General features: G+C 37.4%; 1 protein-coding gene across 1 annotated transcript in view; it reads left to right on the top strand.

Moving 5' to 3' along the window:
* clvs2 (clavesin 2) overlaps positions 1–20,940 on the top strand; it is a 27,286-nt gene extending 6,346 nt beyond the window's left edge. Inside the window, exons 3-5 of the mRNA XM_024291549.2 lie at positions 15,989–16,099; positions 16,173–16,405; positions 17,662–20,940. Coding sequence (XP_024147317.1) covers positions 15,989–16,099; positions 16,173–16,405; positions 17,662–17,755 — 438 coding nt within the window. The 3' untranslated portion in view covers positions 17,756–20,940. The remainder of the gene's footprint in view (positions 1–15,988; positions 16,100–16,172; positions 16,406–17,661) is intronic.
* The last annotated feature ends 47 nt before the right edge of the window (positions 20,941–20,987 follow it).

Below are 20,987 nucleotides of genomic sequence, written 5' to 3'. Positions count from 1 at the left end.
AAAAATGTAAAAATAAAAAAAAAATAAAATATAATAAAATAGTCTTGTCAAAAATGTATTAAGAAAAAAAAATGCCCTCCGTAGATCCCAAATGGGTCAATTCTGTGGTATGTATTGGTTGGGAGATATTCAGGTTTAGAAATGTCATCTTGACAGAACTAATTTACATTGCTGGCAGTCAGGAAGTTAATCCAAAAATAAAAAAGTATAATATTATAAGCAAACCTCTAAAGAAAAAAAAAATAAAACACAAATGATGTAGCTAACTGCCATCCTGCATTAGTACCTTTAATTGTTCATCAGGAACCAAATGTCTGTCATATCAAAACTTAAAGTATTAATTCAAATTTCATTCAAACTGTTCTCATCCTGATACATTTTTGGTTTTTGTACATTTTTAGCGCTGCAAATTCAGTTAACTCACTTAAAATTGTTGTGCTTCTTCATTTTTACTTCGCTGAAAACCAAATAAAACCAACTCCCTGTGTGTCCGCGCTTCCGACTGGCTTCAGAGTAGTTTGTGAGATGAGTCAGTCCCACGCAGAGGAGACATCTGATTTTCCAACAACACGAGTGACTCACTTCAATCCCAGCAGCTTCAGCAGTGCATCTGCAAGCAGATTAAACAGCAGCACATTCCCATTCCACAACAGCTGATTCTTAATATATTCAAGTGGCACACAAATGCCAGTCAATTTGCATTCCATTTTAATAACATTACCGACTTGCGGAATTATATAACGTCCACTAGAAGACGGCGTTTCTTCCACGCCGGCTGTTTGTATTTCCTCATTTTTTTGCGTAAAGTGTGTCATGGCAGCTCTGACAATGTTGGTTTTTTAGGAAAATACAAATAGCATGTAGGCCACATGCCTTGGGAGGCCAATTTGTAGCTTGGTATTATGTACAGATCACAGCAGAGGGGAGCTAGTCTGGATTCCTGCTGGCAGACTATTTCTGGGGCATTTTTTATCCATCAGTATCAAGAAAAAAAGACCTAGAAAACAGACATTTTTGTGTATTTTGAGTCTTTAGTTATGCATATGTTGTTGAGACATTTAAAAACATAATTTATTGTGAATTTAATCCAAAAAAATAAAAGATTTTTAGCAAATTTGTACATAAATTATTTATGAAGATGGCGCAATATCAGTTTATCTCCAGTAGTTTCAAGACCTTTGCTTCTTTGTGGTCTGTAATTCATCCAAAAACAGTTCATTTAAATACTTATTGGTCTTTTCTAAACTGTACTTTATGGTACTGGAGTCACAGTTCTGTCAAAAATAGGGTAAATCCATCATAGTTTATCCTTTCCAGCTGCAGAAAAACGCTTAAACACAGGAGGTGAGGTGCTCAATATGATGGGATTCTAACTCAGCCAGTCATAATCCTCCAGGATTACAGAGTTACATGGATTAAAACTTAAAATATTCAACCTTCTTTTCTTGACTCTAAGAAGAAAGGGACATTTTTAAGCTAAGATGTAAATTTGTTTTAAGGATATTTATGGAAATTTGACGAGCTGAAGTCACTTATTTCATGTTTTCAGGGAGGATTGAGTGAATTTAAAAAGAACTTTAGCGTCATGGTTCATTGTGTTAAAGTCATCACGCGGCACTAGCTAACCTCAGATCGTCCTCCTGTCACTCGCGGTAACAAATGGGCTGTCTGGAGCCTCTGATGGTTAAATACTTTCCTTCCAGCTGCTGACACAAAGACACAGCCGTGCAACATGTGCATTTAAAGCTGCACGTGCACTGGTAATGATGAGAGTGCACAAACGTGTCTGGGGAGGATTTAGCTCATATTGGTTAACAGATCAGCTTTGGGTAGGTTACCCTGACTCAGCATTTTTATCCTTCACACTGTTTTTACCCCATTCCAAACCTGCGTAGCATTGGAGGAAAACAGATTTTTCCTTTTTTCTTGATTTTAGAGAAATTTGAACCGTTTTCTTCTTGTCTGCATACTTTCAGCGCTAAGATGTGAAAATTAAACTGCATGAGAGTTGTTTTTATGGGAAACCACAGGAGATAACTCATTTTTTTAGATGTATTCCATTGAACTACTTGGCTGTCTCATGGGACTCCCTGCTCAAAACAACTGATCTAAAACAAACCCTTTAGGACTCCTTTCTTCTGTTGGTGTCGTCCATTGGTTTTGACAGTTGCTGTCATGATAGGAGTTCAACATTTGCCTCAATAGTGAACGTCGACCCACTCAGAGTTATTTCTCAGCTGAAGATCTGTCTGACAGGATTATTTGCCAAACTTTAGTGTACAGGTACCCCCACTGCTATGTCTGAACAGTCTACTTTGATTTCATTTGATCTGGTGAAGAGTTAGATCAGATCAGTCTAATAAAATACAGCCTGTAATGTATCTGCGCTTATGGACAAATTATTCTTGAGTTGAATGCTTTCCTTTAAGCCTTGAAGGACTGAGAAGCTACCATTTATCCATTGGAAAAACCAAACATTGAATGTTTTAGTCACATGGTCCTGTACGAGGTGTGGTGGAGTCCTGAGTTGTCCAGGCCTGTGAGGAGTTGTAGATGTAGGGCTGTAAATGTAGGTATGAGAGGATATAGATGTAGGGTTCTGGATGTGGGGATGTAGATATAGGGATATAGGATTATAGATGTAGTGTTATGTTTGTAGGGTTGTATCTCTAGGGATATAGGGTTATAGATGTAGGGTTGTAGATGATGTATTTGTAGGGTTGTAGATGTAGGGTAGTAGATATAGAGTTGTAGATAAAGGGATGTAGGGTTATATTTGTAGGATTTTAGCTGAAGGGATATAGGGTTATAGATGTAGGGTTGTAGATATAGGGTTTTAGATAAGGGATGTAGGGTTATGGATGTAGGGTTATATTTGTAGGGTTTTAGTTGTAGGGGCATATAGGGTTATAGATGTAGGGTTGTAGATGTAGGTTTATAGATGTAGAGTTGTAATTGTAGTGAAATAGGGTTATAGATGTAGGGTTATATTTGTAGGGTTTTAGCTGAAGGGGCATAGGGTTATAGATGTAGGGTTGTAGATATAGGGTTTTAGATAAGGGATGTAGGGTTATAGATGTAAGGTTATATTTGTCGGATTTTAGTTGTAGGGGCAAAGGGTTATTGATGTAGGGTTGTAGATATAAGGACACAAGGTTGTAGATGTAAGGCTGTAGATGCATTTTAGGGTTGTAGATGAAGGTTTATAGATGTAGAGCTGTAATTGTAGTGAAATAGGGTTATAGATGTAGGGTTATATTTGAAGGGTTTTCGCTGTAGGGGCATAGGGTTATAGATGTAGGATTGCAGGTGTTGTATTCGTAGGGTTCTAAATGTAGGTTTATAGATGTAGATGTAGGGATATGGTGTTATAGATGTAGAGTTGTAGATGTGGGGTTATATTCATATAGATGTAGGGTTGTGAATGTAGGTTTGTAGATGAAGGGTTGTAGAAGTAGGGGTGTAAATGTAGGGTTATAGATGTAGGGATGTATGGATATAGATACGGGGTTGTTGATTTAAGGTTCAGCTACAGAGTTGTAGATGTGGGGATGTATGGATATAGATGTAGGGTTATATTCATATAGATGTAGGGTTGCAGATGTTGTATTTGTATTGTTGTAAATGTAGGTTTATAGATGTAGATGTAGGGATATGGGGTTATAGATGTAGAGTTGTAGATGTGGGGTTATATTCATATAGATGTAGGGTTGTGAATGCAGGTTTGTAGATGAAGGGTTGTAGAAGTAGGGGTGTAAATGTAGGGTTATAGATGTAGGGATGTATGGATATAGATACGGGGTTGTTGATTTAAGGTTCAGCTATAGGGTTGTAGATGCAGGGATGTATGGATATAGGTGTAGGGTTGCAGATGTATGAATGTGTTGTACAAAAAGATTGTGAACAAATGTAGGATTATCAACAAAATGTAAAAAAAAGCAGTTAGCAGAAATACAATGACAGTTATAGCTGCTTATTCCTCTGTTGAAGACTATGGGATTTCAGCTTTTAGGGACCTATTTGGAATTTCAAAGGGGAAGGGATGCTCACTCCAGTTCTCTTATACAGTCATTGGTCCCACAGTAGGGCAAGGCAGACGTCCTTCCTCAGTCTTAGCTTTCTCTCTACAGGGAAAAAGCTCAATCCAGGCTTATGCTTGGAGGCCGTTCTCCTATCCCGGGCTCCACGCTGAGGCGCCGGTAACTGATGGAAAACTGGACTCTTTGATGTTCCATTTCCTCAAGGTGTTTTAGTAAATCACTCTCAGCCAGGTCCATCCCCCATGACCACTTTGCCCTGGAAAACCAACGAGAGGCGGCTGCCCGCACCAACAGCCAGGGACTCAAATAAATCCAGGAGGAGATTCAGAGAAACTCGAGATCTAAAGGAAAACCTTTTCACACAACTGCAAAACACTTAACTCTGTAAGTGCCTAATAAAACGCAACAGAACATAGAGGATAATTAAGTTTTAATGGAGCAATTTACCTTCTTCCCGCTTAAAAAAAAAAGAGCTCTTTTGTGTTGAAATTTCGCCTTCCTTTCTTCATCTCTCCCTTCTGGCCTCCCCAAACCTTTCACTTTTGTTTCCCCACCCTCCCCCATCTCATTCTTTAACATCACCGCCCTCCCGTTGGCCTCCATCTCTCTCTTCACTCTCAAGCCACTCCATCCTTTGTCGCCCAAGACAAAAGTGGGGTAAAATACGAGGAGGGCTGGCAGCCAGCGCACTGACTTAATCCTTATTTCAGATTAAGATGACACAATAGTCTCATAAAAGAAAAAAATATATTATTTTCAACTGTTATTTGCCACCAGAAGATTAAAAGAAAACATGGACTTTAATCCCTAACATCATTATATTTTCATTTTCTTATCGTTTACCTTTCACTCTATGAAGCATCGTCATCATCATCATCACCTGCAGACAGCCACAAGCTTGTATGCCTCGTCTTACCCCCCCCCCTCTCCGTTTCTTTCCGCTCTCCTCCTTCATCCCACCCTCACCATGTTGCCGTGGCAACATGTCGTACTGCCTCGTTATCTGCTCTGCCCTCTCCTCCAGATGGGCTCCCTTTTGTTGTGCGTCTGAGTGTTGGTGTGCGACGAGACAGGAACACACTTCTCCCAGTTAATCGGTCGATTTCTTTCCGCCAGAGCCGCTCGCAGGCGGCTGATTAGGTGTCAATGAAGGCGACGCAAAAATGTTGTAAAGCTACCGTGAGCCATGTAAAGCAGGGTTGTTTTAATGTTCGGAAAAATTGTTCCGCACGATGTAATGACATGGCTTTAACAGAAAACTGGAGGTGGGAAATAGTAAAGAAAATCAATTTATAGACTGATAGTGTCAGGAAAACATCCAATACTACATAAATATTATTCAAAATTTAAAAAAAAACATCTAGTTTTTCCAAATAAAATGGTGTTTTTGAAATTTAACAAACATAAAATCATCCTTTAAGACATCTTTTTTAAAGCTTTTACAATAATACTACAAAACAATAATCAGCTGTGTAATAACTTTTCCTCCTCAGTTTAAACAAGTACAGTAAACTACAGCTCCAGTCGGTAATTCCTTAGTGAGTTTACTCTGCATCAACACGATTATGTAACAGAAGAGTCAAGATTAAGTGAGACTCCTGTGAGAATTAAACTAACATTTCTGTAAAAAAAAATAGAGTTCCAGTTTAGCGCCCTTATAGATCATAGATGAAATATTTATGAATGTTTGCATTATTGAGATTTAATATGAGGATCCTGTTGGTTTAAATAACTAACTCTGTCGTCCCGTTTGATTTATTTCTTCATAAAATAATGGGTTGGAGATTTTTGTGAGCCCCTGTTGCATCCCAAAATGTCATCAGGAGTTTCATCAATTATGGATTTTGGCCCACGAAAGCGACCCAGTTACATTTAAAAACAGTCTTTGCCAAAGCATAAGTCCCAGACGCTCTTACTTCTATTGTTTTTTATTGAGAAAAACAAAAAAAGCCAGTTAGGAAATCTGATTAAAGGCAAGACTTGGGTTCAGAATTCCCAAATATTTGTCTAAAAATTGAAGCAAATGTCTAATATCTTTTCAGATTGACCTCTAAAAAAGAGCTTTCAGGAATAATGACGTATTTAATAAAGTTGGACCGAGCCCGTCCTCCGTCGCCGCAACTTGTTCCTTCCTTCTGTCCTCTTGGCAGAACAACAAGATCTGTGGAGGCAGAGTTCAGTCTGGACACTGAGGTCAGCTGCTTCCAGCAAATCCTCAAATATAAGGTTTCCTCATCTTTAACACTCAACCTTAAGTCTGTTTGCCCTTTATGGGCCTTTGGAATTGTTAGATATTCATAGTTCATGTAAAAATGGGCCTGACAAATTGTCTGTCCAATCCATCTTTTTTTTAGATTTCCTCACCAGCTGTGATCCCCAGAGTATCTTCCAAATTTGGCTTTAACTTCTACGTTTAAGCAGGTAAATTCAGAATGAATTTGAAACCAGTTAAATTATGTATTTCAGATAAATCTCCACAACCTGGGGAATTTTAGTGTCTGCAGATCTAGTGATTTCATTTTTATTTAAGATCCATTCAGTTCAAATATTAATGAAAAAAGAGAAAAATGATAATAAAATACTGCTGTGGGATAAGGGGTTCTGAAGAGAGAAAGAGAAAAAAAGTGTTTTATTTACACTCTAATTCTTTAGGATGTTTTATTTTGAAAAACCACTAGAGTTTTCAGCCCATTCGATAGATTTTAAAGTCACTAGGTCAAAAATCCATTAACTATTTCGTTAAAGAGGCTGCGCCGATTTCTTAATTGAAACCTTCCAGCTAACAAAGTTGATGAATAAATATGTTTTGTAGTTTATTTGCATAAAAGAACCAAAGAGGAAACAGAAAAAAACTTTAAAAATAAAAGAAAACTGCAATTAACAAATCAAAACCGGGAGTCTTTACTCCAAATAGGGATTCATTGTGACAGTTTTTCCCACAGATCACAATAATAATGCATTTTATTTATCAACCTGCTGTCTACTGTTGCTGATAATGAAGTTGCTCCAATAATGGATTCACTTTTATGAATATATTTTGAAAATACTACTGTTTTTCTCTTTGCTTATTGGTTACACCTTAAAATTGGATGAAGCTGAAGTTGGTGTTTGATTTGTTCATTTCCACTTTGACACTTATAAGTTAAGGGGAAATACAAGAAACATTTTAATGGTTTCTACATGAAATCAAGTGTATAAATAAAGCTATAACTAGCTACATATATGTTATGGAGAATAAGGGTAAACTTTATCTTCAAAAATAAAAATTAAAAATCAGATGCTAACTTCAGTTTCCCATAAGTCAGTCCGTGACCACTGCTTTAGAGAATATGAAGGTTTTTCCTCCCCAGGGTTTGTTTCTAAGCATGGATTTACGAGCCTCTTTGAAGTTGAGTGAATCCATCACAGGAATACAGGAGCATCAGCCTTGAATCCCTCCTCTTTTATCAGTTTAGAGGCTGTCCAGCCAAGCCGGCTTTTGCAGCGATGTCATCACTGCGGGCTACACTTAGACCACCCAGACAAAGCGATCGAACAGATCTCACCTCGTTTTTCCTGCTAAGGACGAGGGAACTCATCCGTGTGCAGATGGGAAGTGACAGAAACAGAGCAGAATATAGAGAGGACTCATCAGCCTGATGTGCTGGGTAGAGACTGGACAAGAATGACGGAGAGAAACGATCACAAGCCCTCAGAGTTCTGTTATTTTTTTAGTTAAGTGTGGGTGGATTATCTAGTCTTTTTGCAGGTCATGTGTTATCAATTGATTTATCTTAAACACCTTAATTAGATGAACCTGTTCTGTCCGTCATATCAAATCTATATTCACATTTTTTCATTTGCAAACCTGTCAGGAAACTTTCTGAAAACGGATTGTAAAGAACTGTTAACATTTATCATTTTGGAGTCGTACTCGCAGAAAAACAGAAGATGGTAACAGTTATACTGTTGGACACTCACAGAATTGAGTTTCTTCCCTCGACTGTATCTCTGCGACCATGTGGGTTCCCAGGAGATGAAGTTAGAGTTTGTTTTGGAGTCGCTACATCTAGATGCAGAGAAATATCCCTCATAAACAAAAACAATGTTGTGTCTAAGAATTCTATGAACTAAAAACTATGGTAGTACGAGTACAAGAAAATATCATTTCTACAAACTATTAAGCATGGTTAAATGATAAACAGACTCAAAGACTTTGAATAAATATAGATATTTACTTATACAAAATGTGAATAAACTGTGATGTCTATGAATATATATTAAAATTGTATGGGGATGCATTTCTCGGGAACAAGGCGTTTGGTTAAAGACCCGTCCGCGTCAAAAACTGATGTTCAGGGTGTCCCCAACTCCGGAACCGTAACCCAGTACCGGTACAGGTTCGTATCCGGTACGCACCTGGTACTCCGTCTGGTATCGGTTCAGGGTCCAGTACCGCGTCAGGTACTGCATCTGGTGCCGGGTTAGGGATTTGGTACTGGACGCGTCCCAGTCTGTGTCCGGTACCAAATCCCGAGGGTTGTGGACTATCAGTTTTACGAACAGCCAGCACTTCAAAAAGTGGCGAGTTGGGGACACCCAAAACGTCAAAAAGGGATGCAGTGTAACCAAACGTCAATATGTGAGGGATAAGAATATGTTGGATTAGGATATAAATGGAACCAAAAGAGTGTTTTTGACCGGCACCAGGCTGGGAAGACTGAAGAAGAAATCAACTGTGGGATCAAGTATTAGGAAATGGAAGAAATACAAAACCCCTGATGATAATCTCCCCCAATCTGGAGCTCAAATTGAGTGATCAAAAAATCCTGAACCACATGGGGGACCTAGTGAATGACCTGCAGAGACCAAACAGGCTACCATCAACAAAGGCTACCATCAGTAACTCACTACACCATTAGGATGATCCAGAAGAGGATTGGAAGAATGTCCAACCAAAATAGAACTTTTTGGTAAGAACTCGACTGTTTGGAGGAGAAGAAATGCTGAGTTGCATCCAAAGAACACCATACCTACTGTAAAGCATGGGGGTGGAAGCATCATGCTTTGGGGCTGTTTTTCAGAAATGTGGCTGGATCTTTCAGCATGATCCCAAACGCACTGTCCGGTAACGAAGGAGTGGCTTCATGAGAACCATTTCTAGGTTCTGGAGTGTACTAGCCAGTCTCACACCTCATAGAAAATCTTTGGAAGAAGTAGAAAGGGGGTTGCCCAGCGACAACCCCAAAATCTCACTGCTCTAGAGGAGATCTGCAAGGAGGAATGGACCAAAATACCAGTTTGTGAAGACTTACAGAAAACCTTTGACTGCTGTCATTGCTGCCAACGAAGGACACATAACAAAGTGTTGAGTTGAACTTTTGTTTTTGACCAAATACTTATTTTCTACTATAGTTTGTACATAAATTCTTTAAAAATCAGACAATGTGATTTTTCTGGATTTTTTTCTCATTTTGCCTCTAGTTGAGGTATACCTATAATGACAAGTACAGGCCTTCCTTATCTTCTTAAGTGGGAGAACTTGCACAATTGGTGGATGACTGAATACTTTTTTGCCCTCACTGGACTACTGATTTTAACAGGTGTGATCCAACTTGAAAAAAAAATTACAGCACCAAATGGTTTGTGAGATATCACTACAAAAAACAACTAAATGACACTAAATATTATTTATTAATTCATTTTTCTGCTGAAAAATCTGGTCAGTCTGATTCCCATAATCCCCTCTGTTTCTTGCTGATGCCACAGCTGTCTGATCAGCCGAATAATAAATGATCTTGTGATCCATCCAACGATGCGACCATCAAATATGTTCTATCTTCACACACCATCTTTGATTCTCACTGAGACATCTTCCTCGTGCTGACAAAGGTCGTCCTCACTTTGCTCTTGTGTGTTTTAATCGATTTCCTCTCAGAGTCACATAAACCTAATTGTTTTTAGAGCGTCTGAAAATAATTACAGGGCTTGTTTGGGTTTCATTGCCAGCATCAGTTTATAGTTTGTGTGCGGATCACAGGCGTTTGCTCTCTTGCCGTCTGAGGCATCAGGTGCTGACTCACTTCCTCCTAATGTGCGGCTTTGGCTGAAATGCGATCCCGCCTTCTATCTGTAATCTCTTCTGACCGTTCCAGATCAATACGGGTTTTTAGAGTCAGCGCAGACACGATGAGATCCATTAGGAAATGATGCAAACGTTAAAAAAAAAAAAAAAGCTTTTTAGCTTTAGCTTTTTCTTTACATACGTTTGTATTAAACCGTTGTAACCACAGTGGTCAACGTGGGAGACCAGACATGCTAACATTCATGCTTCAGGAGTCGTGGTGTACTGTAATTTATCATCATGTTTTACCGACAAACTCAAATACATTTTGGAATTTATTAAAAGGCTTTTTTATTGTAGAATCGTTCCAAATTGTCTTTTAAATGTTTTTTTTTCCAAAATCATAAAGTGTTTGACTAATTTCCCATCAGGTCTTTGTTGATACTCTGTATCACTGACATACCTGTGAGCTAACATTAGTGTAGCAAAAAAAAAAAAAAGAAAGAAAAAAAAAAATAATTTTATGCCTGTATTTTATGTATTTTTATTATTATGTCATTTTTAGTTTAGCAAAATAAAACAAGAGAAAAAGAATGTTATTTTTTGTATTTATTTTATTTTTACGTTTTCTGGCCAAAATTAAAGAGCCTGTTTCATTCGCGTCTCAGTTCTGGGTGGCACTGTTGACTTGGAAGTGAAAAAATAAAAACATTGTGTTATTTTATGCTGTTTTTAGTGATGCAAAAAATGTAGTTATTTTTTGTATTTATTTTTAGGTCATTTTTAGTCCAAATTAAAGCCTGTTTCATTTTCCTCTGTGTATTTGGGACTGTTGGCTCAGCTAAAAAAAAAATGTTATTTTATATTGTCATTTTGTTTTTAGTGTAGCAAAAAGAAATTTTTAAAAATGAGCAGTTTTATGTCATTATGTATTTATTTTTCTGTCGCTTGAAAAAGCCTGTTTCGTTCACCTCTAAGTTATTGGTGGGACTGTTAGCCTTGGCTAATTTCCCATCAGAACTTTGTTTAAACTCTCTCCCGTTAACTTACAGCCCATTATAGTTATAGCATAGCTAAAACAAAAAAAGAAAAAAAAGAAAAATGTGTTATTTTGTCTTTATTTTATGCAATTTTTAGTTTTATGTTGTTTTTAGTTTAGCAAAAAAAGGCAAAAAAAATGTTGTTATTTTATGTATTTCTTATTATTTCTTATTTTCTTACTAGCCCAAATAAAAAAAACCTGTCTTGTTCCCCTGTGTGTGGGTACAACTCTGAACTTAAGCAACTTTAACAAAGCAAAAATGTAATTATTCTATGTTGTTATTTTATGCATTTTATATGTTCTTATATTTTGTATTTTACGTATGTCGCCTTTAGAGTTGCAAAAATATGTAAAAAGAAGAAAAAGTAGTAATGCATTCATTTTTATGCTGCTTTAAGCCAAAATTAAAAAGTTCGCTCACTTCTGAGTTGTGGGTGAGACTGTTGGCTCGGAAGTTAGCCTTGGCTAATTTCCCATCAGCCCTTTGTTCTCTCTCGGTAGCTTACAGCTCCTTATTACCTTGACCATCTGTTCATGATCCATCAAAGAAACACTTAGAAACAGCATTAATCTTAAATGCTTTTATATCCGTCCTCCATCATGAAAAAAAAAGGTTAAAAACATAATTTTTATTCAAGTGGGTCTTTAAAAGCACAAGAGAAATTCTCTTTAACAAATCAAAAATTAAAAACTCGTAAGAATCTTGTTCCTGTTGCGTTTACAGCTGGACTGATTAGTGGGTTAAATCACACATTTGAACAGCCTCCATTCTGTTTTTGGAAGCCTGAGTTAGAGCTCTTTCAGCCAGCCTCAGTTCCAGTTTTTATTTTTACATTTAGCGGGCCTCAGTCCAACTGTAATTATATTTAATCAAAGCTGCCTGCTGGCTGTGAAGCTCTCAGCTGTGAGCGTTTCATTTTAATTTATTATGCAGTTTGATCCAGTTAAAAAAAAAAGATATGACAAAGAAATAAATTCCAAATGTATGAAAACAAAACTATTAGGATGTGGATGTATTTGCTTCAGTTTCTCTGGTGTTCACTGAATCATCATAAGGCCAATTAGTTTAAGAATTTTATGATTATGAGTAAACGAAGGGAAAGAAGAAAATTAACTATGGGTTTCATGACCATGAACTTGACAGTTAAGAACTACAACATTCAAATGTTTAGATTGTGGCAAATAATTCATTAAATAAAACTATATTATGAAAAAAAGAAGCAGAAAAAACTACAAAAATGACTAAATAAACCAGTCAAAACTAAAAAAAAGGAAGATTACCTTGTGTGATGGAGGGAAGGGCAATTCTGAAAAAATAACAGGAAAATATTTAATGATTTAAGCTAGGAAACAAAATTTTAAGGCAACATTTATTCTGAAGTTAATCCAAAACTGGTGAAAATAGGAAAGTAAGGCAGGGTGTTATGGTGCAAATGGAAACGTAAACTCATAGATTGTCAGTTGTTTTTTAACACAATCCTACGGTGGCCTTGAAGTCCAAATAACATCAATGATTCACTTGAAGCAAAAAAAAAAATTAATAATCATGACTATTAAAAAATAAAAACAAGTAAAAAACACTATTACATTTTAGAAAGCAAAACAAAATTCCAGAAACTAAAATATGAAAAACAAAAACAAAATAATTTCCAGAAAAAAATTAAATGTTAAAAACCAACGAGAAATCAAAAGCAAATGTTGAAAAAAGGAAACAATTAGAAATTGGAACGCTGCTGATTGGATAATGTGATTCAGACGGCACAATTTACTTTTTTGATAAAAGAAAAAACAAATCTGAATCATTATTAACCGTTTTGTGAAAAAAAAGACCATGACAACAAGATTTTTTTAGGCATTTAACATGATTTTGCCCCAGGTTATATTTAAAAGTAAATCTGGCCAAATCATGAAGCAGAATGTGGGAGAGCTGTTTCCTTTTGTCTTTTCTACAGTGAAGAAAAGGGGATTATAATTCTTAGTAAAGACATAAGCTCTTGAAGCGGAGAACAAAAAGACAAATCCCAACCACTTGTCTAGGTTTTGTGTGAAAAAATATCTCTAATGCTGTGAAAGTATTCACTTTATTTCTATCATTAAAAGTGCAAAAACTAAAGTGACCAAAGAGTTGTCCATTTTTACATAAAGAACAAAGACTTACTTCTGATCTCTAACATGTGTAGTTTGTTAAAACATGTTCACGGCAGGTGAAATACTGTCACTGGACTGAGATGTCTGAGGTCTTTCTAGGGATCTGCTGTAGCCACTCCTCCAGTTTGGAGGTTACAGCCCCGAGTGCTCCAGTTACCACGGGCACCACTGTCACTTTCACCTTCCAAGCTCTCTCCAGTTCCTCTCTGAGTGCCTGGTATTTCTCCAGTTTCCCATGTTCCTTCTTCTTGATGTTACCATCACTTGGTACTGCCACATCCACCATAAAGACTTTCCTCTGCTCTTTATCCACCACTACAATGTATACTACAAGGCACTTCATGGATTCTTTCCCGGCCAGCATCTCACACCCTGCAGTTATGTAATGGATTGTCTCAGGCACCTGTTTGCCTACACCTTGGGTCTTCTCTGGTGTGGTAAATCTTGGAAGGTCAACCCCTTCAAGCTATTGATAGAACTTCTTGATATTGGCCACTTCAGTTATGGTTCGGTGGTACATCATATGCAAGGGCTTGTATTGTCTTCAATGTATTGTTTCTGAGATAAACAGTCAATGCTCTTATGGAGCAATGAGAGTAAAAACTTTAGGCGATAGCTCCTTTAATGCACATCTAGAGCGTTATGTAAACAAACACATTTTTGGACAAGCGTTGAGCAGCAACTTTGACCTGGATTGAAAGAGATGGGTCTGATGCAAATGAATTGTGTTTGGTGTGAATTCAGCATTAGATTTTTCATCCCATGCTCACTAGTCTTTTGGCTTCTTCCTTGCAACTTGTGCATAGTGTCAGAGAACTGGATTTGGGATGGAACCCTCCATTTATGTTGAGGAGATTTTCTGTCTTAACATCCGCGGTCTATATCTCTTCCTTTGGCCATCTTGTTCCTATGGCTATTCCTTCAGGTTATCTGATGGCAGTCCACTACTGTGTATTGCCCAGGTATTGTTCTCGCCATTGAGCTGGCTTTTCTGGACTTGCCATAAGCTGTGGTCACCGACAACTGCCACAGCGCAATTAGGAGGCATTGATAGAATCTTCAAGAGTTGCTGGAGTAGCCTTAAATGCAGATGGCGGGAGTCTGTCAGACATCAGTCAGGTGGGAATGACGTCATTATGAAATCAAACAGATCTCAGGCTCAGATCTGGGAGCTTGTGGGTCGCACTGACACATGAAACAGAGGGAATAGTGGCCCTGGGGTACACAAGGGCCAGGATTGCTAGATTGATATCTGGTCATTGCTGGGTATCCAGCCCATCTCAACAGCCCTTGTCGAGTGCCCTCACCGATGGGGGCAGGAGGTTAGCACTCTGAAATTGGCCGATTTGGGCACATTGTAGACCAGGGATAGGCAACTCCAGGCCTCGAGGGCCACAGTGTCTGCATGATTTCCAGATATCCGAGCCCTACTCCAGACTGATTACCTGGTTCTGGTGTGTCCAGCCACTTAGAACTTGCCAGAACTTGTCAAGTTGCCTTTACCTGTTGTAGATCCTCCCCACCTCAACCAATTATGAGGCTACTGCCTTCCTGACACCGCACAACCCCTAAATGTGCCCAGACAACCATGTCAACAAATTGCCCAGTAGCCATTTAGTTGTAAATTTTTCTTAAACCTTAAACCAAGTCCAGTGTAAAAATGTGACTGCCACTGCCTGATTATGTATACCTTTGTGGGGCCACTGCCCAGCCACTAACTGGATTTGCCAAAAACCTGTCAGTTAGGTCACCACATGTTGGCATTTTGGTGAATATGACAAAACTATACTTGTTGGAGGTATTTGACTGTTGCAGCTCTTCTTGTTGCTTGTCCCAGTTTGTCTTTTGTCTGTGGAATTCCAAGGTGCTTGCAATTGTCCTCAATGTCTGCTATTGTTCCTTCTGGGAGTGAGACCCCTTCTGTGTGGACTACCTAACCCCTATTTGTCATCATCCAACAGCTTTTCTTAAGACCAAATGATATCCCAATGTCAATGCTTTGTACCCTGGTGCTCTACATATACACTCGGTAAAGGATAATTGTATAATACATATGTATAGAAAGTATGTTGATTTGCTGCTTTAAAAAGCTTATTAACAGGAGAGTCCAAAGCATGAAAATGACATAAAAAAATGAGTAGACATTCTAACACCATATGAGCATGTGGGCCTTATGAAAGGCCTTTTGTGTTTTAGTCAACAACATTGTAATCCCAGCTAAATTGATGACTCACGCACAGGACTGTAATTATAATTGTGTCAAGCCTTAGTGGACACAGATGCCACACATTAACCTGAACGCTCGCTGAATGATTTTCCTCAGACATTCATGCTGCTGTGACCTCAAAATAGAACGGACAATTTCCTATTGACGACGAGATTAGAGCCCAATTCCAAAACCAATCTAATGAAAAGGGACAGAGAACTCACAGAGGTAATTTGACTGCTGTTATGAGGGGAGCCAGTTTGGATCTAACTTATTTGGTTGTGAAAAGGACTCACTTTCACTGCTCAACTTTTTCTTTTCATCACTACTACTTGTAGTGCTAACTTGTAGCATACATTAGCTGACCATGTTTTTTCCTCCTAACACAATGTTTTAATTTAAATAAATGCTATCAAACACTTTAAAAAGTTGTTTATTGTTGGTAAAAGTAGTTTTACGATTTGAAATTCCATTACTGAAATAAGTTTGGTTTTGTTTGTTTCAAACAGGACAGTTTTCCTGCCAGATTTGGAGGGATCCACTTCGTGAATCAGCCCTGGTACATCCATGCTCTCTACACCGTCATCCGGCCATTCCTCAAAGACAAGACCAGGAAGAGAGTAAGACATTTATTGGCAATGTCTGCAAACAACACGTCTTTTCTAAATGTCTTTTCTCTATCCCTCTCTACAGATCTTCATGCATGGAAACAACCTGAACAGCCTTCACCAGCTCATCCACCCAGAGATCCTGCCATCGGAGCTGGGGGGGATGATGCCTCCATACGATATGGGGACGTGGGCTCGAACTCTGCTGGACCACGCTTACGATGAGGAGACCGATTACTGTCCGGAATCCTACACGCTGTCGGTGCAAGACCTGGAGAGAGACCTGGAGAAGAACTTGTCCCCCAAAACCATGAAGAGGTCAGATTTTTCTGCTTATATCAATGGGCAATGGAGGAGCTTGAGTTTCTTCTTATTGTCTTCAAGTCATTTTCAACCCATGCAATGAAATTAGCCAAAATATTTTTTAATCAAATACTTATATATCTCTCTAATTAATATATATATTATGTTATAACAGCAATGGGATGCAAACTGGTTTCAAAGTGTTGCATAACATAAGTTATCAGCAAGTTTGATTAACAATAAACCTCTAAATCCCCAAATCTGTACATGTATTTTTGAATAAAATATGCTGAATGCTTATTGTTTTGACATTTGTGGACATTTACCAGATCCTGTTTTAACAAAATGTTAACTTTTGAATCTGTCATTCCAAATTCTTGATTTTTTTCCCCAATCAGTCTAACACTATATGTGCTTTAAGCCCAAATCATTGTGCCTCTACCGCTGTGCCTAATGCTATTAATTGACAGATTATTTATTTTGCCAAATGTGAAGCTAAGCAGAAATATTCTGGTTTGTTTGAATCATAGACTGTATATGGGAAGTGGATCAGTAACATGCGGTGAGGCACTGACATCATCAGTCAGATTTACAAACATATGAACCCTACAGAGTAGCTTGGTCACCATTTGATTGACAACATTTAAAGTGTGTTGTTTAAGGTTTCTTTTCAACATTTTTCTTCACATGCTACACATTTTAGAAAGAGTGGCATAGAAAAAAAAATCACCACATTTTTTATAATTGACTTACTTTTACTTGTAAATGAAGTCCATGCTCCTTCTGGAGAAACCAGACGATGTTAGTAAGCAGTGATTGGTCCGGGTCAGTCTGAGTCAACGTTACTATGGCAACCACTTTCATTAGTGAGCTTGTTCAAAGTCGACACCTCTTCCACTTTTATTGAGGCATCCGATTTGTCATTCTAAAAAATTTGCAATCATGAAAAAATATGAAAATAAATATGGATTAACAATAATAAAATCAAATAAAGTAGTTTTGACAAAAATATAATAAATGAGTAATAGCTGTGTATTTCTCGGTAGAAGTGATTTTGGCTTCTCTGAGCAAGCAGGTACTTCCTGTTTGGACACCAGGGGGGAGGAGTCACTCCATCCAGTTCTAATATACAGTCAACAGTTTAAATTAAGACATTTTTAAGCAAAATCTGCCTTTCCTCTTTTTTTACTTCAACATTTTTTGTGACTTAACTTCTGGAAGATGGTTTTTAGTCCTGTTTTGGAGCTTTGAACACTGCTGTGTTGTTGTAGGTCTCAGTCGGTGGTGGAACCAGGCGTCCTGAAGAGACCAGACAAAGTGAAAAGCGACGAAGACAACATGCAGCCTCTGCTCTCGCTGGACTGAGACGTATACTATCAGCTTGAAAGCGTCCACAAATCAGTATTTTCAACACACACAAACACATGGACTTACATGGGCACAAGCCAGACTCAACAAAAAATAAAACACATTCCCTACGGCAATCTCCTCAACTCAAGGAAACGCCAGAGACGAGAGGAACACGTCCTGAGTCTGAAAGAGCTGCCGACGGAGTTATACACAGTCTATTTATTTATTTATTTAGCTACATGTCAAGTGCCAATTTTAGGAAGTGTAATTGAACGTCTTGAAATAATCAACTGGGAGCAGAGAGGACTTCTAAAGAGTTTCTTCGACTAACTTTGAAGGTGCCACACTTGAAGATGTTTCCTTGTACAGTCATAAGGATTTGGACTACGCCTTTGAAGCAGCAGGTTTTTAATATAATTCTCTTTTCTTATCTCTATTCACTAGAAAAACTTCTCCTAATGAGCAAAAAAGGACGGTTCGGAACAAGATGCTTGGATTTCTTTTAGTTCACATTTATAGTTATTTTCCATTTTTAAGGTTCCTTCCTACAAAATGATTATGCGTGTTATCTATTATTCTTTTCCAGTCTCGCTCCAGTTATTTCTTGGAGGAGCTGCGTTTGCCCTTCAGCCCTTTTCTCTGTTTTTCTGACCCACATGTCACAGAACTCAAAGCTTTCGTCTGCTGTTAGAGACGCTGAAGGCTTAATTTGAACAACTGTTGGGAAGAATATGACCAAAATGTGTATTTCATGGGGAGATTTCAGGTCGGTAAAGCAAGTAGTTTAATCCTTTTTTTTGCTTTCATTAAGCTATAACACAAGAATTATTTTTTGCATTTAAAAAAAATATTTTTAACATATGTAGTTGGCATTAGTACTTTCTTAAACTTGCAATTTTAAATTTTAATCAAAATGGCAAATAAGGATTTTTGTATTATGATAGGAGAAAATTTAGTTAGAAAAAAGCTCATTTTCATATTTTAGTTCACCGACATATTTGAAAATTTGTCCTAAATATTTTTTTTCCATTCAGAATATAAATTAAAATATTTATCTTAACAAATTTTGACGAGCAAAAATTAAATCCAAAGAAATGAAGTTAATTTTTCCTTACTGAAACCTGTTTTTACAGTTGGATTTTGTGATTTAAATTGGAAGGATTGTGACAAAAAGGGCCATTTTCAGAACAACAAGTCAAGTATTTTTTACAATTAAAGTCTCAGAGTTCACATAAAAAAGGGAAAAATAGATAATAAAAGCGCCCAGAACACAAGAAAGAAATAATAGAGGGGAAAAAAGATTCCATTAATACAGTTATGTTATTTGACAGGACGAGATGACGGTTTACTGGAAAAATTAAAAAAAATCCCAAACACAAAAGCTCAGGGGCAAAAAAAGAACATGTTCAAAACAACTCTTTGTGATTCGAAGTGGCAGCTGTTTGTCGTCTGGTTCATCTCTGAACATATTTTCCACCTTCAAAAAAACAAACATATTTCTAAATATATTCCTGTTTGTTTTCATCCTAACATACAGTCATGCCTGAAATTATTCAACCCCTCGGCAATGTTAAAGTTAGAGTTAATGGTCAATTTTCTCTCGTTTGGATGAACACTAAATGAGGTATTATATCAAAAAGATTTTGTTTACATCTGAACAAAAAAGGGACATTTTCAGAATATTTTTTAAGAAATGTAAACATAACCAACAAAATATGAGGATTTTAAGTATTTTTCAGTGGGTTAATTGCAAAAACCAAAATAGTCTAACACTGTAGTGACTGGTTTATCTTAAATCTTAGTGAGTCAAAACATATCAGTTTTAATAACCAGCCTTCTGGTTTATCAGTAAACATCTTCTGTCTTATATTTGCTCTCACCAAAATAGGACATTAACTAAATGGATGACTCTAATCCTTTGTAAAGTAGAGGCAGATGGATCAAACATCTTCTTCTTCATCATAATGAAGATATTTCTCATATTTTCTTCCTGCTTCGTCCTCATCACTGTTCCTTCACCACAGATGATTATTTCTGAGGAGTCATTTTTTCCCCCTTGTCATACTTTATTATATTTGCTCTGTGAACACTCAAACTTGTTCATCTTGTTCTGCAAAATCCAATTTCCCTCAAATATAAAAGTATATGAGGGTAAATCCGATGTTTGTCTAATTATGTCACAAATGAAAAAAACATCTCCAGACCACCTTAAATATTGTTTTTACACAAAATGCAAGATTCCACCTTATTTTACTTTGTTATTAATAGTAATATGAATCTGTAAAGTGACTTCTAGCAGTTTAATTCATCAGTATGTCCTGTACAGAGATGGTAAAGTGCTTTATTCACAGTTTTATTTGAGATTGTTCATATTTAAGGTGAAGAGTTTTAACCGATTGATGGTTCAGATAGAAATATATCAATGAACGAAATATATATCTTTACTAATAGGATTGTCAAGGAACTTTGTTTACGTTTTTATAGATGAGGTCTGACTTTTTTGAAAACTTAATTAATGCAGTTGGTTTTAGAGGTGTCTACTTTTCCATCAATGTTGTAGTTTTTGCTTATTTTGGAGGCAACCCCAAACAAATTAAATGTTTTCAGGAACAAGATTGTATTTTTTAATCCAGTAAGAGACAAATCCAGACAAACTAGCTGTTTTTATGCGTCACTGTGTTTTCTCGATGCCAAATGCTTTGTTTTGATTGTTCCGGTCAGTCGCCGCAGACCCTCAAGGTGCGGAGATGTGACAACGGAAGGTTTAGAAGAACAAGTAGACTTTGATGAGCGCAGCAGCACCGAGCCGGGCAGGCAAGCAGGCAGCCGAGCCGATCACAGCAAAGCCGGGAGGCAGGATGCATGAAGTGGCCAGCTGCAACCAGAGCAGACAGCTTGAATGCTGAACTACCGCACCAGCATGCACAGCGTGTCAGCATCGCTTAGAGGAGCCTCTGCTCCGGTTGTCCCTTCAGTTCAGTGCTGACAAAACACAGCGGCGAAAACAACAGCAGATGCAACAATGAGACCGGCTCTAATTGAAATCAGTCGGTAAGAGAAAAACCTGAGCTGAAAGTTGGGCAGAATTTTACCAATTTTTATATTAATAATTATATATTTTTTAAATATTTCATACATTTTCTGGTGGAAGATTATAAAGCCCCTAAAGGGACATCGAAGTAAAACATACATGAATAAATACAATTTAAAAATGAAGTTACATTTTTTTTTTCAAAAAATTGAAGTA

This window comes from Oryzias melastigma, linkage group LG24, assembly GCF_002922805.2.
Source record: "Oryzias melastigma strain HK-1 linkage group LG24, ASM292280v2, whole genome shotgun sequence".
NCBI lineage: Eukaryota > Metazoa > Chordata > Actinopteri > Beloniformes > Adrianichthyidae > Oryzias > Oryzias melastigma.
The sequence above is the reverse complement of the archived record's forward strand: the minus strand, read 5'-3'. Positions and strand labels throughout refer to the sequence as shown.